This window comes from Carassius auratus, chromosome 11 (genome assembly GCF_003368295.1).
Source record: "Carassius auratus strain Wakin chromosome 11, ASM336829v1, whole genome shotgun sequence".
NCBI lineage: Eukaryota > Metazoa > Chordata > Actinopteri > Cypriniformes > Cyprinidae > Carassius > Carassius auratus.
The window spans coordinates 15,671,954-15,697,306 of NC_039253.1; the positions used below are offsets into that span (position 1 = coordinate 15,671,954).

General features: G+C 35.9%; 1 protein-coding gene and 1 pseudogene across 3 annotated transcripts; both read right to left on the bottom strand.

Moving 5' to 3' along the window:
* Window positions 1–185: 185 nt before the first annotated feature.
* LOC113110601 (aminopeptidase B-like) lies at window positions 186–4,831 on the bottom strand (annotated as a pseudogene).
* A 603-nt stretch (window positions 4,832–5,434) lies between these two features.
* LOC113111182 (innate immunity activator protein-like) lies at window positions 5,435–23,699 on the bottom strand. Of its 3 annotated transcripts, none has more exons than XM_026275695.1 (11): window positions 23,553–23,661; window positions 16,791–16,952; window positions 15,427–15,541; window positions 13,321–13,454; window positions 12,311–12,433; window positions 11,978–12,209; window positions 11,796–11,843; window positions 10,802–11,096; window positions 10,370–10,525; window positions 8,948–9,707; window positions 5,435–5,885 (listed from the first exon to the last, which is right to left on the bottom strand). In XM_026275695.1, exons 3-11 carry the CDS (start codon window positions 15,479–15,481, stop codon window positions 5,808–5,810), a joined length of 1,881 nt encoding a protein of 626 aa, XP_026131480.1. In that variant the 5' UTR covers window positions 15,482–15,541; window positions 16,791–16,952; window positions 23,553–23,661; the 3' UTR covers window positions 5,435–5,807. The 3 variants fall into 3 exon arrangements, with proteins under 3 accessions (XP_026131480.1, XP_026131478.1, XP_026131479.1); XM_026275693.1 differs by having other exon boundaries at window positions 5,436–5,885; window positions 10,370–10,528; window positions 23,553–23,660; XM_026275694.1 differs by lacking the exon at window positions 16,791–16,952 and having other exon boundaries at window positions 5,436–5,885; window positions 10,370–10,528; window positions 23,553–23,699.
* Window positions 23,700–25,353: the final 1,654 nt, after the last annotated feature.

Below are 25,353 nucleotides of genomic sequence, written 5' to 3' on the forward strand. Positions count from 1 at the left end.
ATTATTGATGTCTAACATTTAATTAATTAAAAAAAAATGTTTATTATTAAAGTGCAAATAATAAACGTCCTCTGCTTTATTTTTGTTTACAAATGTAATGTAAACAAAAATGTTATATTTGTAATATTTATTCATATAAAAAAATGCAATACATTTTAAAATGTAAAAATATGGAAGTAATTAAATGCCTGGAAAATATTTTATTTATTAAAAACACAAATATAATTCACAAAATCAAGTCCATTCTCAAAGCCCCATAATTTTAAAATACCCGGGAGCAGATCATTGCAGATACATTGGTTTCCCTTATATTTTTTCTATTTCATTTATGCTTAAGTTATTATCTTTTTGACATAATTGCGGATGTTGAAGTGAAGCTGTTTCAAGGTGGCTGCGAAAATTTCCATTGCCAGAGTCTTTGTCTCTTCTGATCCATTCCAAAGAGCCCGATAAACCTGTTTCCCCTGAACGCAAAACATGAAAATCAGTCTTTTAAAACAGGGTCAACTGATCTCTATTCATACAGGCCATCTAATTAAAAGTCCAAAGAGCTGTACGAATTATAAATAAAATGTTAATATTAACTAATTATAAATACATATGCACAGATTCTGATTCCAGCTTCTTTATGTGACCTGTTAACATGGGGATATTATATGGGGTTATCTATTTTACAATATTACTTAAACCATAAAAATAAACCATAAACACAAGGAGTTCTTTGTACCATCTGGAAGTGGTGACTTCTCAAGTATCTTATTCAAGAAGTAGACAGTTTGGTAGGTCTTCCACGGTTTTATATCAGTTTTGCAGATAGATTTCAAGTCTAGGTTATGATCCCTGCAGATCATAAGCTCCTGACCAGCAGAGAGGTCGGGAACATATGGAGGCCAACCAGGGACATTGAGCCAGCTGTCAAAATCCAGACCTAACAAAGCAAACGAGAAGAAACAAAGCTGATGGCAAAAGGCAGTTTGACCAAACAGTATTCATTTAGTCTAGCTTTTGTGATTTTATAACAAAGAAATGGTACTAATGGTCTTTTTCCGCACCCTCAACTAAAATATGTCTGGTAATTGAAATAAAGCTGCAAAAAAATTAAGTTGAAGCACTAAAATTACTAACTGGAAATAAATAAAAACTAATACTTAACCAAAAAAAAAATGAACCTAAATAGTAACATTTAAAAGAACAATAAATAAAGTGACAAGCACCAAACAAAACGACTAAATATTGAACAAAAAATAAAACAAAGCTAATTCGAAATATTAATAAAAACTATAAAGGTATAATTCTAAAATAACACTGCACACAGGATTGACGTAAAGGCTTCTGAAAGTTCTGTTTTGCCATTCGAGGAATACATTTAATAAAAAAATATATTTTTAATGCATTTTCAATTGTAATACTATTTCACAATATTTCAGTTTTTAGTAGTATATATATATATATATAGATATAAATAAGTAGTCAACATTTGAAGTGGCTCAAAGAAGTTCAAAGGTTTTAGGAAATTTGATTAAAGTTTTTGATCCACTTCAAATGCTTACCACTGTATATATGTATATATATCATTCAATATAATAATTAGTATTAATTGAGAACAGTTTCTGTAAACATTACATTGTTCAAGTAACCTTGAGGAATGCGTCAAAGCGTGATTGATCTCCTGCGAGGTTGGCTAGGTAGGAAACAAAGCAGAAACCTTTCTCATACGGCGTGTCATTGTAGGTATCATCAGGATCAACACCTGCAGAGAAAAGACAGAGGCTGTTACAAACAATTCTGCAATAAAAATAACCAGGTTATGGAAGACTGCCATCTTTTTTTCGGCCTACAATGTCAAATTAAAAATCGTGGCCTACCTGGTGCAATCTTAACCCGTAGTTTATTGAGGGAATGGTCCTTTCCAGTGTTGTCCATGTGCTGACGGAGAAGAGCTTTACCAGTCGCTGCCTCCAGACATGTATAAGCCTCTCCTGAGAAGAGGATCTCTTTTTTTATTGAAGTCTTTATTAGTGGAATACTTCAATGAAGGTTCAAATAATATATAGCATACCATACAGCTCCCTGCAAACCCTGCACTGAACGTACATGGTGAAGCCCTCGTTCAGCCAGAAATCACCCCAGGTGGCGTTGGTGACGAGGTTTCCAAACCAGCTGTGGCAGATCTCGTGTACAATGACGTCAGCGAGAGAACGATCGCCAGCCAGCAGACAGGGTGTGACAAAGGTCAGGCAGGGGTTCTCCATCCCGCCGAAGGAAAAGGATGGAGGCATGAACAGCACGTCATATCTGAACAATCACAACAGATCAAAACACATGTCTATTGTAATATAATCACTACTGAATAAAAGTAGTGGAAGATTTATTACATAATACTTTATTTATCTTTACAGAAAATGTACTATCTACAATTAGTGATTTTACAGTCAAGATTGAGATCAGAATAGGTACAAGAAAATGTCTGTAGTCATGTCTGTTAAGTCCACAAGGGCTAAAGATATCTATGGTTTAGACACACTTATATTGAAACAAATTAGTTCCTCAATATTTAACCATTTAACACATACTATTAATAGTTCATTAGATCAAGGGAGATTCCCCACCTCTTGGAAACCAACGGTTGTGGCCTCTATATTTAAGGGAGGCGACTACAGGTCATTTAGTTTCCCACCTTCCCCAAACGTAGGGTCCAAACAGTTTCTCTCCCACGGACAGGAACTCTTCGATCACATTATCATACTCATGCTTGGCAGCCTGCAGTAAACAAGGCTCAGTCCAGACACGTGATCTGAAAATGCAGTTGAAAGTGATTATTACAATAATAATATGTTTTATATATATATATATGGTTCAACAATATTTTTTCTGTAAGATTTTTTATTTATTTATTGTATTTTCTTTTTTTTTGAAAGAAGCCTCACGTTGGTCACAAGGTTGGATGTACTAGCAGTAAAAATTAAAAAAAAAAAAAAAAAGCTGCACAGTATATTTAGTAACAGCACTATTGTGAAATACTATTACAATTTAAAATTACCTTTCCAGTTTTGTTTTCTACTTTTTAACTCTTTTCCATTTTAATATATCTTACAAATGTAATATATTTATTATGAATGTAATTTATTCCAGTGATAGGAAAGCTGAATTTTCAGCTGCAATAACTCCAGTCGTCAGTGTCGCATGATCCTTCAGAAATCTTTCTAATATGCGCCTTCTGAACAAGAAACATGCTGAAAACAGTTATTTCGCTTCATTGTGTTTTTTTTTTACATTATTTACATTACAAGCATTATTTGAAATAAAAATCTTTTGTAACATTATCACTTGTAACATTGTCACTAACAAGTATTAATTCCTTATAACCCCAAAATATGATTTATTTGACAATTATTCTGTCATAATGAAAAATTAATAAATTAAAAAACTGAACAATTACCAGTATATCACTAAGAACTTTTCGTTTTCTCCCCCTTGAATCCAAATTGACTCCTGATTAATAAAATCTAATCCCACTTCAAATCATCAGATTATGTAAACTATTATGTCTTTACACCCATATCCTCTATCTCTTTATATGTGAACATTTTGACAGGCCCAGTGGCCTCACCTGAACTGTTGCAGAGTAGGTGCTCTTTACTGCTGGAGTATCAAAGCAAGGGAAGATGGAGCGGTTTAGAACAGCCTGGCCTTGAGTAAAAACATAAGGCTTGAGCTTTCCCACAGTCTGCTCTGGTTCCAGCCAAAACACCTGGAAGAAGATACATGCATTTGGTAAGACATTACCTGCACAACAGCCGAGTAAGTACTCTTTGTCATGGGTGTATGGAAGCCATGAAACATGCTTCGGTTCAGGACAGGGAACCCAGATGTGTACAAGAATGGCAGCTTCTTCTCAGCCATCTGCACTGGGTCCAGCCATGACATCTACATAGAAGTGATGCACGCTTTCTTGTACAACAAATTAACCATTTTAGCATTATTGGTGCTTATTTGTAGACCAGAAGTAAATAAAGGCTGTCAAAAACAGGTTCAGAAAGAGAAATAAAAGATTCTTCCATTTGAACAGATTTCAGTTTTGATCATACAGAAATGCTCAAGTTGTCATCAGCTGTCATTATGGAAATTACTAAACAAAAAATATTAAAAGCAGTTTACATGCTTACCCCTGGTCCATCAGTAGCTGTATACTTGATTAGAAGTTAAAGTTTGTCATCTGAGTTGAAAGTTTTTGGAAACTTCACGACCAGAGTTGTCCCATAATTGGTGAAGTCTCGAATCAGAAATTTGGTTGTGGTCCAGTCACGTCACGTGCATTAGGACTGAACGTGATCTCATGCACAGACAGTGTTGGATGAATATCCAGCTGTAACTCACTTTGACCATTCTGAATGCACTGCAGCTGTACTGTTTCGGTACCTGATATGGTTTTCTGCTCAAAGTCCACTTTAAGATCGAGATGAAAATGATTTATTTTAAACTGGCGGAAACTAGAGGAGGTAGCGACGTCTTCGGCTTTGTCCGAATACAATGTAAATGTTTTATCCATTCTACTGCGGACAAATAACTGCAACAATAGAATAGACGGGTCCACACCGGCAGACGGCGGCCAATCTTCATTCACTGACGAATCAGGAGCCACTGTAAACAGTCTATGTGCTGGAAGACTAATCTTTATAGCATATGGATGGGATTTATACCGCAGTTCTCTGCGTTATTGCAGCGCAGTGTTATTTGTCGTGAATACACGACAGTTGACCTAAAAAGATAAATCGTCAAAAAGGTGAAATGCTACTAGTTAACAACTATCTGTTATTCATACCAGACATATACCTGTCTTTGTCAAGTAGGCCTGAGGGGGCAATACAGACAAGAGAGTTCTCTTTAAGACCATATTCAGATCTCAGGATGTTTTTGTCTTATTGTATTTTTTTATATTACAAGGTACAATATTTTAAATATAATTATTATAATGATTAGTATCTGACATTCGAATAAGAGCCCTCCGCACCATTTTTGTATAAAATGTGCAAGAAACATTTAGTAAAAGGTGATAATACATACAGTAATCGCTGTGATTGGCTTATCCTGATCAGCGGTGAGAAAAGTAACACATGTCAGTTGCCACATGACGATCACGTTTGGGCACTTTTCTCTAATATCTAAATGGATATTGACAACAAGATTCCAAAGATGATTTTTTTTTTACTCTAATCAGCATTTGTCATCTTGATAATTATATTTGTTTTTAAGAACAACCATTTACAAAAATAAATGTAGGCTATATAAAAAAAGAGTTTAGTATTGCTCTTGTCAATCGGAAGAAATTATTTTATGTAGGCCATTCTGAGTCAACACCATGCTTTTCCAATGAGGGGTGGGGGGGACTGTTTCCCCCACGCTGACTCCGCCCACACAGTTATGACGCGACACCGAAAAAATCTACTGATTGCATACAAACAGATTCTTTATTTATTTCACTTCATCACTTTATCAATCTCAGTATCAACACACACTAACCAAACATAAAACAACGCTTAGTAACAAATTAAATTTATTTAACTATACAAAATGTAAACAAGTAAGTTAATCCATTAAAAAAACTCTATAAAACATTTGTCACAGTAAAACACACACACACACACACACACACACACACATATAGGGACAAGGCGTTTAATTGAAAGTGATGACTGTCTTGACATATCCCTGTATATAGTTTTCGATGTTAAAAAGTCTATACTTTAATTCATCAACTCAATAAATTATTGCATAAATAGGACTGTTGTCATAAGTAGTCCAAGGTTTCACACCTGGCTGGCAACCTCAGAGTCATCCTCATACAACCTGTCTGGAGTCCTAAAAACAACCTGTTTCTGGGATACCTGGAGGAGAAAAGCAAAGAGAAAAGAGGTCAGTCCAGAGGGAAATCTGTTTGCATTGCTTTAACATTCTAGCAACCCTCGATGAAACTCGGGAGTGACTGCACAATCAGCAGCTCTGTGGTGTTGTCTGAAGGTGTGTCATCATAAATCTGGGTTACACAACAGCTGGATCTTAAATCACGGATCTCACAGTGTGTTCTTACACCCAGAAATGCAGACAATTAACCCTGTGTTACATCCTATAGTGTAGTAGGACAGTCGTTAACAAAAATGTATTTGCTTAATTATTTCCTCTTTCCATATTGTGAATAATAAATGTGTATAAATCATTTTAATTTGCTTGTTACACAGTGGAGCCTAACTTATTGTAATAATTACTATTTGTCGTTCCATGAGCTGTTGTTGCTTTAAGTCTCTATTATTGCCGCCTGTTGCAGACCACTAGTTTAGAGTTTATATTAAGAATTTTGTCCCATTTTATCCAAATATTTTCTTACAGAGTCGATGCAAAAGGACAGGAAAAACCAAAGTGTCTTTCATTACACTAAAAGTTTCTCAGATAATAATGACATTTGAGTAGTAGCCTACAAGACGAGCTCAGCTGTCTCTGTATTTGAAACACATGATTCTATAAATCATTGCATGACATGATATAAGAACGAAGCAAATGTGTGTCTCAAGACAGTGCTGATGTTCCCACATGAGATCTAAATATCTTCAAAGAGACGACAACAAAAGACCAAATGACTAAATTAACCACCCAAATAATAGATTTCAAAATCTGTGGTTTTGAATATGTGGTTTTTTGCAAAGTTTCAAAACGAGTGTGTCATTGCACAACTCACAAGTTTTTGTATCCTGAAGGCATTCATACCCCATCTTAAATTTATTCAGCAGGGAATTTTCAATGATTATTTATGAAACTTGTTGGTACATGTGCACTGCATTCTCTAGTGGCCTGAGTGCACATTTTTGACTGTAGTGTAAATCACCGGACTTGAATTGAGAAACCGTTTAAAAGTGTTTGGAATTGATTTAAATCAGTAGTTCTCAAATGATGTGTCACAACTGAATATGCCTACCTCCATACTACATATGTGACCCTGGACCACAAACCAGTATTAGGTCACTGGGGTATATTTTTAACAATAGCCAAAAAAAACACTGTATAGGTTAAAATGATCAATTTTACTTTTATGCCAAAAATCATTAGGAAATTAAGTAAAGATCATGTTCCGTGAAGATATTTTGATATATTTTCTACCATAAATATATCAAAACGTAATTTTTGATTAGTAATATGCATTGCTAAGAATTCATTCAGACAACTTCAAAGGCAATTTTCTCAGTATTTAGATTTTTTTTGCACCCTCAGCTTCCAGATTTTCAAATAGTTGAAGCAATAAACTAATAAATCATTTTGGGGCACAAAATCTTGGTCCCAAAACAAAACTACTCACGTCAATGTTCAATATTTTCTTTACTATAATGGAGAACTTAAGTTCACTAGTACTCCAATTAGTAATGGATTACAGTAAACAGCGTTAGGTCGTTGGGAATTATCCTTCTGACATCTTAACAAAGGACTTTAGTTTGACGAGTGACACCGCTCATATTATGCGCAGGGTTTCTGGTGTTTTCTTGCCTCTACATATACGATCAAATGCAATGCCAAGCAATAGGATGAAAAAGCAGCTAACAAAGACACCTATCAGATTCAGCTAGGAACATGCCAGCTATTAAAATGTTGCTCGAGGAGATGCTAAAGCTGGAGTAGAGGTGCATTGGCCAAACAACTTATCTGGCTTGCTCTTGAGAAATAAAGGAGCTAATGGGCCGGGGCGCTATCACCGTTTCCTTCCGTCCAATCAAGCTTTTGTCCCTGAGGAATGGAATGCTCACCTACATATCAAGTTCACATACTGTAACCACCGCAAGCTTGAATGGAAATAAACAGCAGAACAACCTTGACTGCATGCTTTCCCACTAGACTGTGGTGTTAATGGGAAAGTTCCTTACTGTGAGGAATGGGGAAATGCTTTGATCCTCTGTTTTTAATTTTCATTTAACATTTTTGATCATGATCATGTCTTCCACAAAATTACATTTCTCAAATTCTATATTCATTTCTTTTCAACTGAAAAAAGAATTGTCAATGTGTAAAACCTAAGGTGATTTGTTTTATTTATCAATGTATGTAATGCTCAGAACGGAGCAGTAGCAGTTTCCTTTAAATATGTGAGAACATATCATTCCTCATACACTAACATTCAAAAGTTAATATTTTAATGCATGGTTGCATTAAATTGGTCGGAAGTGCCAGTAAAGACATTTATAATGTTACAAATGATTTATATTTCAAAGAGAACTTTAAATTAATTAAGGTTAAAATCATGGTTTCCACAAAAACACTAAGCAGCACAACAATTATTTTCAACGCACAATATGAAATGTTTCTTGAGCACTAAATTAGCATATTAGAATGATTTCTGAAGGATCATGTGACACTGAAGACCTAATAATGAAAACTCAGCTTTTCCATCGCAAATTTTGCATTTTAAAATATATTCAAATAGAAAAGTTTTTTCAAAATTGTATTATTATAAAACAATATTTTCATTTAAAAAACATTTTAAAATAATCTTACAGTCCTCACACTTCTGTGTGCACTGATTTAAAGCATTGTGTTGTAATATCTCTGGGCAACCATAAACAACAAAATGACAATTATGATTTGTGTGCAGTTTTCTATTGTGCCATTCCCTATGCTATTCCAATCAAAAGCTCTTTCATAGCTGAACACCACACCTAGACCCAGCAGTGATCTCACTTTGACACAGCAAGAACATCAAGCCAATCTTCCCCCGCTCCTCAGGCAGGCCTGGGCAGTGCGTAACTGATCTGCCTTTTCTGGAAATTCCTCTCCCAACAGACTGATACTTGAGAGTAAGGCGATACAGCTCTATACTATTTCATATAGAGACAAGATAGTTACATATTTGGAGATGTTTCCTTTCTCTTTGCACACTTATTCTGAGTGACTGTGAGGAAAGCCTATTTACCTGCTGTTCCTGGAACCGGTGGTGCTGGGAAAGCGAAAGTGGGGACTCTTGCCCAGGCACATTTCGGATGCGGAGTGCACCCTGCCTGTTCCGGTCCAGCGAATGTGGGCGAGGCGGTCGGAGTTGGTTGCGCTGGTGCCACGATTTGAGTTCCTCTGACACCACCTGCCGTGGCAGGCCTCTGTTAGGATGGTGTGGATACTCTCTAAGCGAAGGAGCCCGTGACAATTTCACATGGGTGGGTAACAACCTGCAACTTCCCTGCTGGGAAGGCAAAGCCTCACTGTAGCAGTACTCATAGTGACCATTAGTCGAATAAACAGGTGAGGGGGTCTGGTGTCTCATGTACAACAATCGTCCGCTGTCCATTTCCAAGGGGTGACCCCATCCGTCCTCCACGTACCCCCTGGAAAAACTCGATGAGGACTGGTACTGAGCGTTCTTGTAGAAGGGGGTAGGAGAGCATCTTTGTGGTATGTGATTGTCATTGAAGCTGGTGTATTGGTATCCGTATTGGGGCTGATTGGGCCATGGAAGTTCCCCAGGGTGCTCTTGGCAGGGCGAGCTGGTGTATGAATGCACAGAGTGTTCTGAGTTGCTGTCCTCGGAACTAGAGTAGTACAAAGGGTTTCCTACATTTAGACTTATAGGAGAGTATTCTGATTGTGTCACCGCAAAGTCTGTCAACCGTCTCCTGGGGCCCCTTGAGCGCCCACGTTCCCGCTCGGGATCATAAGGGTTGGGATCAGTGTTGGGAACTCTGTTATAATGAGAAAATTAATAGATTTGTCAACATTTCGGATGATCATACAATATATAAAACGAGATGATCATACAATATATAAAACACATGTGAACCATACACTACCACTCTAGAGTTAGGGGTCAGTTATATATTTGTTTTAAATAATTTTTTTTTTACATAGCAAGGCTGCATTCAAATGATCAGAAGTGACAGTGAAGACATTCTTTATATTACAAATAAGAATAAATTCTGTTCTGAACTGATATTCATCAAAGAATCCTGAGAAAGAAATGTATTACGGTTTGCAGAAAAATATTAAGCAGCACAACTGTTTTAATCATATGTTATAATAATTAATGTTTCTTAAGCACCAAATCAGCATATCCGAATGATTTCTGATGGATCATGTGACCCGGAAGACAGGAGTAATGGCTGCTGAAAATTCAGCTTTGCCATCACAGGAATAATTTCAAAATACATTTTAAAATACATTAAAACGGTTTGAAAACAGTTTTTTTTTAATTCTAATATTTCACAATATTACACATTTTGTTATATTTTTGATCATAACAACACAGCATATTAAATATGAAATATAAATGGGTTATAATTATATAAAATATATTTGTATAAATAAAACTTTAGAATGGTAGTTTTTGAGTAAACTGAAATCAAACCTAAAGGACTGTATCCTGCGCAGGTGCATCTCTGGAGTGGAGGGTGCGCTGCAGGACTGTGTCTGTTTCAGAGCAGCATGGGTGGGTATCTGCAGTGATATCCTGGCCTCCGCAAGACAGGCCTCCAGAGGAGGCAATGTGGGGGTAACAGCAGGACTACTATGCAATTGAAAACAAAAACACTTTTTTTTTTACACATACGAAAACAAAGCTGAAACAGTAGAGCTGTAGTTTTGCAATAACATGTTTACTGACAACAATACATGTGTTCCATATATCAACTTATATATCAAGATATTTGGCTTAATAGCCATTACAGAAGAGGGGGTGTGAGTCAAAACTGCTTTTAAAAGGTCATATATCACACGCATTTGACATTTAATACTTGTTTTGCACTGTAGAAAATGTAAAGGATAAAAAAGATGTATGTACCTGGATTTGATGCTACTAGAGCGAGATGTTTTCTTTTTCTGGTAGGGCTGGTCCAAACTACTCTCCATCCAGGGAGAGTTTTGAATGGGGGCAGGGTCATGCTCTAAGACTGGACTCTGGCATGTGTGCAAATCCTCCAGGGATTGTGGTGGAGTTTGACGAACAGTGGCCTCGAGGGGCCGGTAGGAGGGGGCTATAGGTGTATTAGAAGTGGTATAAGAGTTGGTTTGAGGTGGAGCATGAAAGTCTACAGCAGGAGCAGGAGGCTCTGAAGAAAGCTGGGAAGACAGTTCCTCTGAAACATGGATGAGAGAAATTATTTAATTTAACAAGGGTTATTGGCATGAATAAAAACGACCACAAAACCAGTCAAAAGTAACATGGTATAGTAGCAATATGTAGCAATAGCCAAAAATATATTGTATGGGTCAAAATTAATGATTTTTTATGCCAAAAATAATTAGGATATTATGCAAAGATCATGTTACATGAAAATATTTTTTAAACATCCGACCGTAAATATATTAAAACTTAATTTTTGATTAGTAATATTTATTGCTAAGGACAATGCACTAAGCAATGCTTCTTAGAAAGCTTAAAAGGTAATTTTCTCTATATTCCGATTTTTTTTTGCACCCTCATATTCCAGATTTTCAAATAGTTCCCAAATATCGCCCTATCCTAAAATGTACCCTTATGACTGGTTTTGTGGTCCAGGGTCTCTCTCACACACACACACACACACACACACACACACACACACACACACATATATTTATAATGAATTGTTATTAATTTTATATTTAAATCTTTATTATTTATATTTTTCAAATAATATAATAATAACTTGATAATATATATTTTTAATAAACTATAAACATAATAATAATTTTATATAAAAATAACCAGTTCTGCCCTTTATTTAGGGACTGCAATATCTGAAAAATATCTGAAAAAAAAAAAACTACTATGCATAAACATGGTTTTGACTTACCCTCATCCAGCACAGCTGAGTCTGACAACGAGCTATTGTCTGAAGTGCCTTGATATAAAACAGATAAAATAAGAACGACATGATTTTAGATTATCAAGCTGTTAACTCATCACATGGTGGAATAAAGTGAAAAAAAAAAGAGTAAAAAAAAAAACACTCTGAAAAAGTACATGTAAACTCACATAATCGCTGTGTGATCATGCCAGGGCGTGGTGAAGATCGGCCATGTTCCAGTCTCAGCCTAAACACAGCTTCCTGTAGCTCTTTGAGTTTCCTTTCCTCACGCTGGTACTGCTGTAGACGACTCCTCTTTACCGCTTTGCTGAGATGTTCCTCCTGGCACAGTCTCTGGGATGCCACGTATATCTGCTGCTGAAGAGCCAGATCAGCCTCCACAGAGCTCAGCTCAGAGTCCTGTGTATCATTTTCATCAGATTTAGATTGGTTTATATGAACAGTAGATTGTTATCCATGATTTCTGTGAATACAGATTAAGAGTCAGTCTAGGATTTTACCTCAGTTCTATTTAGGATGCTTGGCTCATCTAATTTAAAAGCAGCTCCGATGCGCCGGCGAATTTGAGGGGGCTTCTCTCCAGGTAACAGGGGATAATCTGAGGACAAATGTCCTGTGAGTTCCTAAAACAGAACAGGAAATTGATAAAAATATATTAGAAAAAATCTATCTTGGGCAGTCAAGAAGATCTGCTATGTGTCTATGTAATCTGTAAGTATAATTACATTAATTACATAATGAAACAATTAAGTAAAACAGAACAAAGTCATGAGCAGGTTATCACGAACAAGCCTTTATCCAGAATTCCAGTTTCTCCAGTAAGAATCCTTTCAGCGAGTCGGGACAAGTTACACCTTTCAACCGCTACATTATGCAAGCCTGTTGTTGAAAGATTTGATTCTTGCCTAAGCTGTACCAAGAGCTCTTCCTGACTAAACCAGCCCTCTATCTTCTCCAAATCCATGTCAGCATGCCTTTAGATACAATTCTCTTTGAGACAAAAACCTCAAGCCCAGAGCTCTTTAAAAAACTACAATAGAGGTGAAGCCCTTCAAAAACAGATGATACACACTGGCGTGACATCAGACTCATTGTGATATCACAAAGGTGTCATCAGGCACTGAAGAACACCTGGACAAGCCACAGCAGGTGACTCCGACAGGAAGTTATGATGCATTTCTGTGATTTAACATCTTATCAGGAGGACTAATACACCACAATGCCTCTGGGTCTGAAGATGATGAGCCTTTTGGTGACTTGCTCACTCAGTCATTGGCTTGAGAAGAGGGAATTATGTTTTTTGTTTTTTTCTTTATACAATAAATAACCTTTAAGCATCCTGCAGCATTTGACGTGCCTTCTGAAGAAGTTATTTTGGGTGGAAAATGAAACTTCAAAAACATGATGGTATCAGCATGCAGCGGAAGTGCCCTCTTATTCCCATGTGAGAACTGCCTTATCTCTCTTCAGGAGCGTTTTGGTAAAGCAGTGAGTGTGAACGGTAACTTACAGCCTCTCTGATGCAGAGTTTCTTGAGCTCCAGTAAGCAAATCTTCAACCTGTCCTCCAGAGCTTGCTGCTTGAGTTTCATGACCCGAGTATGAGTATTCACGTCCTTCATCACTGTAGTGGGGCTATCAGGCCCTACAACAAATAAAAGACCCTGATGAGGAGCAACTTCAAGATAATAACAGAAAATCAGCAATTCTACAAAGAGCTAGTCTATATAGATATGTTGTTTCTTCTAAATCGTAACCATTTTTTATATAGTATCCTAGCAAAAAACCCTAAAGATGCCAATTTATAATTAGTGTTGGAGCAAAGGCATATCTGAGAAACTGATCTAGACTTTCAGGAAACAAATACTCATCAACGACTACGATATGATAAAAAATGAATGCTATGACTGGTGGTTCCGGTCTCTAAAAACGGCTAAATGATTGACAACAAAGGATTAATTTCTTCTGTATCCGGTAACTGAAAGCAAACGCCTCTGGCATGTCTGGAGAGCTTATCTACTGAATTCTTGAGCGTACATTTTCAATCAGTCATGTGACAGCATACAAAGAGATAACCAACAAAAAAAATGTATGAATGCACAGAAAAAATGTGATTATTAGGTATACATTATGTCCCTTTGTAAGAAACAGTTTGACTTGTTCTAGTTTAAAAGGGCTTTTTTAAAAACCTGTTACAGAGAGGCTGCTTCTGATTCAACCGTTACAGGTGTAATGTACATAATCTTCCTTTTCAGAATTGAAAAACAACTACTAAAACATGCATTTGTAAATCTATGTAAAAATTATTTTGCATGCATTTTTAAATGTACGTTAAAAATTGAACTACTGTTCAAAAGTTTGGTCAGTATTATTTTTTTCAACTAATTTGAAATAATACTGACCAAACTTTTGAACAGTACTGTAACTTTTTACATACATTTACAAATTAAATAAATGTAAGTAAAATAATACACAGTACAATAATACGTTTACCAAGGCTGCATTTTTTGGATCAAATATAAAAAATGAAGGTGAAATAATCTTACAATTGTAAAAATATTATTATATATTATATAAAAAAATATTATTTTGAAATTTAGACCTAATTTATTCCTGAGATGGCAAAGCAAAATGTTCAGCAGCTGTTATTCTAATATGCTGATTTGATGCTCAAAAAGCATTTTTTTAAATTAATATTTGTATTATTAATATAATAATTTGAATGTTATGTAATGTTTTCAGGCATCAGAAAAAGGCAATACTGACCCCAAATTTTTTAACTTTGAGTGTATATATATATATATATATAGTACAGACCAAAGGTTTGGACACACCTTCTCATTCAAAGAGTTTTCTTTATTTTAATGACTATGAATATTTTAGGGTCACACTGAAGGCATCAAGGGCTATTTGGGCAAGAAGGAGAGTGATGGGGTGCTGCGCCAGATGACCTGGCCTCCACAGTCACCGGACCTGAACCCAATCGAGATGGTGTAGGGGTGAGCTGGACCGCAGACAGAAGGCAAAAGGGCCAACAAGTGCTAAACATCTCTCGGGGAACTCCTTCAAGACTGTTGGAAGACCATTTCAGGTGACTACCTCTTGAAGCTCATCAAGAGAAGCCAAGAGTGTGCAAAGCAGTAATCAAAGCAAAAGGTGCTACTTTGAAGAACCTAGACTATGACATATTTTCAGTTCTTTCACACTTCTCTGTTATGTATATAATTCCATATATAATTCCACATGTGTTAATTCATGGTTTTGATGCCTTCAGTGTGAATCTACAATTTTCATAGTCATGAAAATAAAGAAAACTCTTTGAATGAGAAGGTGTGTCCAAACCTTTGGTCTGTAATGTATATATATATATATAATCTATACATGTCTATTATACACATCCTTTTATTTATATGTTGTTTATACATTTAAGAGCATTTAAAAATGTTTCGCTTCTAATCCTTTCACTGAACTATACAGAAGAAAGAACAACACAAAGCTTAGTAAATGATGATAGATAGTGTAATTTTTGGGTGAACTAACCCTTTAATCTTACATCCACATTCTATATGGCATAAAATATATCATTGTATAGGCAATGTGTTACAGGCTGAACCTACCAGAATGCAGAATAACCCCGCTGTCAGTATCACTGATCTCCTCTTTTCCTTCCATGACAGATGGTCAAGTGGTCTTCCAAGTGAAAGCCTCGGTTTTTTCTTACTTTACGAATTCCTAAAGAACAAACACAACTTGTATCACATTTACCAGACCAATTTAGCTGTTCAAGCCAAAGTGAAGAAAAACTAGTCCCGTGGAACCACTCAGCCCCTCAGCTGTGATGGGTGTCCTGACCCAGAGCCACAGGGGTCAGAGCAGATTCCAGCAGACTGCTCTGGCAAACAATAGTTTTCACAGGGCCACTAAAAATCCCAGTCTAACTACGCCTTTCGGCTATGCGCCGTCAGCAGGAGCTCAGGGTGAGCTTTAACTGAGAGGCCATTCAAGTAAATACTCTTCCTTTACACATCCATCTGTATCTGAAAAATGTCCATTTTCCAGGAGGAACAAGGCTGTGCTGTGCTTAGATTACAATACTGGAATGGTCCCAACAGAAGAGGGCTGCTATGCCTCATTGCACACACTTGTAGTTAATTAACCTCGATTCACTTCTACAACAGTTTCTCAGACAACTTACAGTTAAAAGGAATTGCAATTAGCTATAGACTGGTTTTCACATTTCTTACATTTAAATTTATGATTAATGCCTTTAGTAACCTAATAGTAACATAAATTAACATCTAAATGAACTATATATACATACATATTTCAGAGGCATTTCCATACAAAATGTGACATCATAATGCCAAAGTCCAGACCATTAGCAGCTTGTGACACATATGTTCTGCGGTGTATGACTCTGACAAACCTGAGTCTCACCGCCGGCTTCCTGTCGATATGTCAAAATGTTACTCTACGATATGATGACAAACTCCTGAGTAAGCTGTGAATATCTACAGTTGGAACAATGATTAACAGATGCTTGATATTAGATCTATAATCGATCAGCTGTGATTTTATTACTTTGAAACTGCAGATGCACTCTTAAGTCACTAACAGTGCAACCAGTCATTCTCAATATCACAATCTTTAAAGAGATGGAACACCAAAATAGCCTCATGTTTATAAGGTTTTATTATAATTATTGCTAACTGTTCAACCAGTAATGAATTAAAAATTTTTTTTTTTTGGAATCAATTTTTAAGTACAGTTTTATTTCGTGGATTTTCGAACATTTCTTGATTTGAGAATGAATGGCTCTAAAAAGTTGGTGTTATTTATCAGTAGACTCAATATTAAACAACTACCATTTCACACAAGCAGTGAAAACATTCACCCTAAAAAAAAGCTATCTCTAAGCATTTAGCTGTCCTTGTATAACTTATATGATTAACTACAGTCATTATAACATTAAAGTACTCACATATTGTAAAATGCTGATCCTTCTTAAAGTATAAGTGTATCCGGTAAACAGAATAAGTTGATTTCCAAGAGATGTCTAGCTCCACACTACACTCCAACTCTGGATGAGCACCGGTAGGAGTTTGTACTGTGAAATGAACCTGGGCGAGTCTTGTACATACCTCTGTGCGTGTGTGTGTGTGTGTGTGTGTGTGTGTGTGAGAGAGAGAGATATCACAGTGTCACACCTCTTGTACACACTTGTCGAAGGCTATAATAACTCCCCCTGTTGTCGTTATCAGGATGTGCACATACAATTATGAAGCAAGTGATGAAATCAAACCATAAAAGTGTAAACAATGTCTAAATCAAGACCAAAATAATACATTTTAAACTCAAAATGTAATTCAAACTTGGAAATAAACAACAGGCTTTTTACATTTTAAATAGTTAACCCTGAACAGAAAGAGTGGACCGAATGGACTTTTCACACAACAAATATAAGAATGAAATGGTCCCTTCTTCAATTCATGTGTTGTCCGTCACTAATATTTTTTCCACTTACAGAAAAGACTGTTTATTAAAGAGCAGTGTTTCACAACCACAGGTACATGGTTGTGCTTTACCCAGGGGTTAAAACCAGGGTTTAGAACAAAGATAATCCAGGGTTAAGGGCAATGTGAAAAGCCCTAATACATGATTTGAAATGTTTTAGGACTGAAAGTGAACAGTATTTCTGGGTCACTAATAAAATAAGCAAAGTTGTGAAATTGATGATGTGAGCTCCTTTATACAAACAACCAGGTGTTCATTCATCTTCTTCGGATCTTCTAAATCCCTGTTTAAGAATATGATGATCAGGAGTTTATGATGTTCAAATTTTCCTACTGAAGCAAAAGAGTGAAAAAAATGTCTGAGCATTTTCACATGCATTCACATTTTTTGGTTTGGCTTTTCATTTAAATTGGTATGACAATAAAATTATTTGCAATGAAAAAGTGTATTAAATTAAAAAAAAAAAAAGAAAGAAAAAAGCTAATAAAATTTTCGCCTGTGGTCTCAGACTTTTGGACTCTGCATAGGCCTGCACAGATCAGTGTTTCATGAGATCCTGCTTCCCCCTAATGGTGATACTTAGGCCAACACCATTTTCAAACCATTAGTCTATTTACAAGAACTGACATGGATACATTAAAATTCAGTACAAAAATGATTAAAGGTTATCTGTAATATTTGGCATCTAATTAAGAGAACTGGTCTCCCAAATACCTCAATTCATCATTTGCATTTAAGACAACCAATTGATGCAAAGATATAATACCAAACAAGCAAGCAAACTCCTTGTTCAATTAAATTATTTTACCAGTACTGTAAATTATGTTGTCATGCATACAGTTACCTCACAGAGGCATTGTGTAGAAACTCATTCCACTCTAACATTCTGACCCAACAGAAAACCAACCCACACACAGATGTCAGAGGAAAGCTTCTCCAGAGTACTGTGGGAGACGCTACACCTGCTGCTCTCATGCATCGTTCACATACATTCAGGAACCTTGTTCTCACACTGGCTCTCCAAGAATGCCAGTTAAACGCGTATAGGAGCCACCACGGCTGCCAGTCGGGATAGTATCCTATCTCTCAAGGAAACACGACTGCTGGAGCATACCAGTATCTGGTTTCACAGCTAGTCTACAAGATTACTCTGTGTCAAAAATAAATAAATAAATGGCTTGGAACGGGATGATCACTTCATAAATGCATATTTGAGTACTCAAACATAAATCAACTAAGCCATGGGCATTATTATATTTTATAATACATCACCATAATTAGGCCTTTTTCAACTCTTTTGCTGTATATATATATATATATATATATATATATATATATATATATATATATATATATATATATATATATATATATATATATATATATATATATATAGTAGTAGTAGCTATGTTTGCATGCACCAAAATTATGTTTAGAACAATGATTCATTGTTTAATCGGACTGAAATGTCTTTGTGTATACATATTAATCAATCCAATAAAGCCTGAGCCAAATGAAACTTCGATCGAATTGAAAGGGGTAGTGTAGACCTACAATGATCCGATCAATAAGAAAAAATAAAGCATGTAAACATTTGAATTTGATTACTTCCTGCCAATTTTTTTAGTCTCTAATTTGTATATCTTGACATCAAACAAAGATAACATAAAAACAATAGTATCATGATAGCTTTTTAAAAGTTTCAACCTTCAAAAACAATACAAAGCCCCAATTTACGTAACATAAAGATTCATAAGCTGGGGCATACATCAGGTTTCCTGAGTCCACACAAATTTGAAATAAAGTCATATGAGTTTAGAACAACGCAAGGGTTTAAAAATTGCTGGCAGAATGCAGGAATCGGTACTTGTCTTTGCCTTATATAACCATGGGCTGGGCTCCACAAACACTGAATTGAGCACTGACCTCTGAACTGACCAGATTTGGCCGCAAGACTTATGTGGGAAGTAATTTAGTTTTCTGGATCATGTTATTTGTGTCAAAACAAACTCTAAAGGGACTTCCCTGCTAAGAGATACTGTAGGCATATGTGTGCTTTTTTAGACAAATCAGGTGAACACAACTGATATTTAGTAGGGACATTTCAGAGAACTGATTTTAAGCAGTAAATGCACCATGGATGATTAAGAAAACAACAACAGATCATTAGCATTAAGTTGGCACTAACTAGATGATTCAAGGATTGTTTTTATCTTCCTGTAGCTTTATACTACAGCCTACTATTATACAGCTATAAGTCCTTTGCTGTAAAATGGGTCTCTTGTGTCATGTCAAATGTGCATGTGAATGTCATGTAGCAGCAAAGTCTGCATAGCAGCAATGGGTCACAAAACTAAACTAGCAAACTGAACAAGACAGTTGTGATAGAATATATACATCGTTTATTTAGTGCAACATCCACTGGATTTACATAGGATTAGCTGTCTAAAAGTTAAAGCTGATATTGTATGGAAGCCTTTAGATTCATATCTCGCCTCCTCCCGGGGATGTGGGGTATGTTGGATTAGCATGTATGGGAGCAGGAGAGGGTTTTATTATTGTGGGGATCTCCCCCATCCTGCCCATTCAGACAGGGAGCTCAGGCTTACTGGGAACACCAGTGACCTGGACGGCTGAATATTAACCTTTACTTAGGACCTGTCTACACCAGGCACAAAAAGAAAAAAAAAAGAGGAAAATAAATGATAAGAAGAAAAAGGTCTAAAAGTTTTACTTGATTTACATTTAGATCAGAAAAATATAATAATTCAGAATAAAATAAAAAAATAAAACACTGAATTTTGCCATTATATAAAAATCTATTTAATACCAGTTTATGACTACATACAATCTATATCTAAGCATTATTCTCACTAATGCCAAAATATGCAGCTATTTGTATATGGTCTGACCCTATTGTCATTAAAAAATCAAGTTGATTCAGTCATTTTAAATAATACTACTATAATACATTAGACTTGAATTAAACACGTTTCTACTTTTACAGACAAAACATTTTGTAAAGTTTAAAGTATCAGCATAAAAACAATGACTATAAGGCTGCACAAATTTACAGTCTAACAACTGCACTGTATAAAATTACAATGGCAGATCAATCTAAAGCCAAGCGTGTAAACAGAAAAGGGATGTTACACTTATCAAGACGGATTAGGACAGATAGTTAGAAAAGAAGAAAATGGAATTGTCAAAACAACATCCCCTAAACCATTTAGTTACAATGAAAAGACATTGCTATTTTAAAGAATGGGGGAATGTTACATTTAGCCTCAATAGGAATAAGAAGGGCCTAAATATACACTCTGTGGGTCAATGTCAGTAATTATTGACTTGTAATTACTCCAAAATAGTATCCATAGTATAACACTGCATAATTAAAGCTTTGGCATGTGAGACAGAGAAGGAATAAGGATGTTGAGCCCTGTGAACAACACCACCACACCCGGGCATTTGGAACATGTGTGGCTGCAGGGCTCCCTTTTGGCAGAAAGAGGATGTAAAGTGGAAATTGATTTAAATGAGCCAAAGCACAGATAGATTCTCTGATGTGGACTGTCATGTCGTACGCTGTACCGCCAGCACTGCAGAGCAGCACGAATCCCCCAGGCTGCAAACCCCAGGAGTACTTTCCCTCCGTATATTCATTACAACTGCGGCAAGACTGAGAAGATGAAACAGACCTCACAGATCCTGGCTTAACTCACTCTGCTTCACTGGGTGGTTTGTCTGCTAGTGGAAAATGTTTGTGGCTTGTTCACCCGGGAAATAGCAGAGATTTCAATATAATCATTATAATAGCCAAACAGCAGAATAATATCAGAAAAAAAAAACTTTGAAGAAACCATTAAAGGGAAATTCCAGCTTTAATCAACAAGGCTTGTGGCACTATGTTGATTACTACAAAGTTTTTTGACTTGCCCTCATCTTTTCTTAAAAAAAGAAGCAGCAAACATTGGTTTTAACCATTGGTTTAACAATGAGGGACTTACAATGGAAATGAGTGGGGCCCAAAAGTCTTTTCAGTGTAACGTCATATCCAAGTTTACAACTTTGCGGCCACGACCAACGACAAAAACCCTAACAAAGAAAAAGTGATGAGAACAAGTTTAAAGCTCAAATAATGCTCAAGTTTTAACTGAATAATAATAATTACTATTATTCTTTTTTATTACATGATTCGCATTTGTTTTTTAATTCACAAAAAATTGCAATTTTTTCATTGCAAATGCTTCACTGTAGCCTTGATTTTTGCACATTATGACGCAAATGCTGTCAATTGCGCTTAACTTGATATTTATTTCTTTAAATGTAAAATTGTATTACACAGTGGAATACTTCTGTCATAAATACACAGGGCAGCATTGCACCGATGTTCGTTTATCTATTACTCATGAAAACAATATCTTGTTTTAATCGTCCTTTCTTTATCCAAAAGGAAGTGCAGTGTTTCTTTGAAATCAGTGTGTTATGGTTAAATGCTTTAGTCAGTTCCTGTTTAGTCTTTGTGTCATTGCACAGGACAGTAGATAAAATATCTATCTAATGTCCTGTTTGGTGACGCATGTGTAACAGTAATACAGTTAAATAAAAAGCTATTTCTCACTAATTCATTCAGATTTACAAGATGTGAATGATGCTGGATGTATTAGTTTACAAAAAGGACACCATTCAATCACTTTTCTATACTGACTTTTCTGATTTGCATTGCTCTATAAATCATATAGTATGATTTATATTTTATATAGGGATGTTGAAATATGAACCAAGAAAAATTTAGAATAAAATAACAAAATAGAAACAACAGATTTGGAAAGTCAAATCAAATATAATGAGCTGCTGCACAAGCAGAAATAGAAACATCACTATAGGGCCTGTCATTGAATTAGACCACATCCAGAGTTGCTAATGCAAGCCTTAAAACTGAGCTGTCGGCAGCAAACAATACACACACACTGCTTGGCTCCGGTTTGGCCGACCCTGTCTATGAACCAACAAAGACACAGATTCCAGGGCTATTCACGTTCAGTGGAACACACCTCCTTCTGATGCCGGCCCACTCAAATCACCCTTGACGCTCTGAAACACACTGATCACTGGATTCCAAAGCATTACACAAGGACAAATTGTTCAGTTGTCTTTCTTACACAAGGAACAACACCTGAACAATTACATTAGACTACAGAGTATATACTTTATTACTTAAAAGCTAAACTTGCAGTTCTGATCTGTTTTGAGACTGACTGATCTAGTTCATTTGTCTTTATAAACATTAAAACCAAACCCCTTTTGCAGAAATGAATGTTCCCAGCTGAATAAATGAATGGTGTGTAAAATAATATCTACCTTTAGACAATGAAACAATATAAGCATGTAATTCTCACGCCACAGATATAATACCTGTGCAGATTTTTTCCCCCTTGGGTTCTAAACAAAGCTTTACAACTTCTCTACACTGTCCACACAATACCGCACTTCCATATAAACAATAATCACAGGAGCTTACTAACTTCACACTGTTAAAATGTTTTCATTATTATAACATACTTGTTACCATCCATTCCGCATTTCAAACTACAATATAATTTTGTAATTTCCTTATAATTGTAGGAGTTACTAGATTAAAATGTATATATTTTCTTAGTTACTAGTTAAATTTGAATAGGTCAAAAAGTGAAAAGGACATATCACTGCAGGTTATATAATGGTGTCACTTTGATTTTACTTAAAAGTTTAAGACAACAATTGAACTTCAACACAAAATTGACTAGGAAACTTGTCTAGTTTTTTATGATTTCACAACTAGAAAAGAGTTTACATTTATTAACTATTAGGGTATCATTAGACCACTACATTTTAAAATAAGCACGTACTTATTAAAGAACTTTTGCAGTTTTATTTTCAACATAAATCCTGGGTTTGTCGTTGTTACAAAATCTGAATGTATTTATTTTGCTGTATTTTCTTGAATCATTAAAATAGGATGGTGGGTTAATGTTACGTTATTCAGTAAGTTACACCATACTTTGAAACTACGGATAAGTAAATATATACTTTTTAACTTTTCTGTATAGATGTCCAACTTTGTTATAAAGAGTTTGAAAAGCTAACGTTACTTGCAAAACTTTGGTTAAAGCGGCTGTCCTGTACAAGCTGAATTTTACTCAATATATGGCTGTGTAGGTATTATCGATTGATGAAAATATTACCATACCCTTTGTCGTCATAACAGGAAAACGTACGCAGAGTCGTCAAATCTTCACGCAATGCCTTATCATGGGATATTATTCATCCACGCTTTCTCCAGCGCCGCATTCCAAATTGATGTAAGCGAGACGCTGAAGAATGGACGATACCAAACCACACGATATAAGGGTGTTGCATATCACGTAGTTTCTCGTTGATGGTTCTGACAAAAGAAAAATAATATTAAAGAATTTGTAATGAAGCAAATTTAACATGAGACGTCTGAAGGAATGCGAGACCTGTCTTTTTGTTATATGTGCTTTACGAAGGCACTTTAATGGAAACTTAAAACCATACCCCCTCACACAATGGTACGCCCCTCACCTCCCCAGAAACTTTTTTCTAAGCGCTGACTGAACTAGAGATGGGAAGTCCGACTCATTTTCCCGAATCGGTTCTTTTGAACAACTTGTTTCAAAGATTTAAAAATGTGTTTTATTATGCTTTTCCACTTTTTCAACTTTAGTTGGTCTGTAATGTTGCTGTTTGAGCATAAAAATATCTGCAAATTTACAAAGCTCAAAGTCTACTTCGAGAGGAAATATTTTATTTAACATAAATCACTTTTAAAACTACAATGAACGATGAACACTGACTTCAACGCATATTTTCCGGAATTTGTGATATCAGAAATACCGATGAATGGGACGAGACCTGGTTGAACTGTAATAGAGAATGCAACGAGTGTTATCACTATGTCGGAGACATTTTAGCTTTTCGGACGAACATAGAGTGGTTATAATCGGCTGGGTTTAAATCACGCTCAAATTGATTTGATATCGACGCAATATTTACACTGTAGCCCACATAGGCATGACTTTTCCCGAACAAGCGCTGTGTAGAGCCAATCACAACAGATACACTGGCCCAGCTAACCAATCACAGCCCATTTTGTATTTCAGAAGGCGGTACTTAATATGATTAAGTCGTTCATGCCAGACTAGGGAGAGAGGTTTTGTAATAATTCACATGAGATTCATTTTTCAATCAGAGAGTGGTGGCCTGGGATCTGAAGTTTGAGTTCTTTGCGTGAGATTTAATCTTACATCACTCATAAGAGCATCTCACTCCCCACAACGAGATGCAGTTTTAGTGTGACAGGACTTTCGTCATTGCTGTCTTCTTCTCCTCAAACTGATAAGAGCTGGTGTCGACCGCAGTGCGGATGTGTTTGTTTATCCATGAGCTGTTTGCTAGAGTATGCTAGAGTATGAATGGATGCCGTCAGAATGAGAGTCCAAATAGCTCAATATTCATCACAATAATCCACAAGTAATCCACACCTGTCCATCAATTATCATCTTGTGAAGTTAAAAGCAGTGTGTTTGTAAAAAAAAAAAAAAAAAAACAAACAATCCATCAAGGAGCTTTAATTTAAAACTGTTGTAAACTCATCTACATATTTAGCTGAACTGTTATAGGGCAAAAGCAGCAATAATTTGAAAAGGAATCCCACAAGCTGAGTGTTTCTTTTTTGATTCCATTGATATTGGACATGTGATAGCTGTTTCCTCCATCTTTATTCCAAAATGTGTTTCATACATTTGTTGGCAGTGTGCATCATATGATACAATATTGTGTGTTTTGGTGTCTCAGCAAATCCTTTAAATTATATTGTTAATAAACTTAATACTGCTGTTGAAAAGCTTCTGTGTCACATTAAACCTGGAAAAGCTGCATTTTTTCTTTTAACAGAAATTTTAACGGTTGATGTTAGCGAATTGTTCAGACGATTTGGTGAACCGGTTCAAAGGATTTATTCACAAATC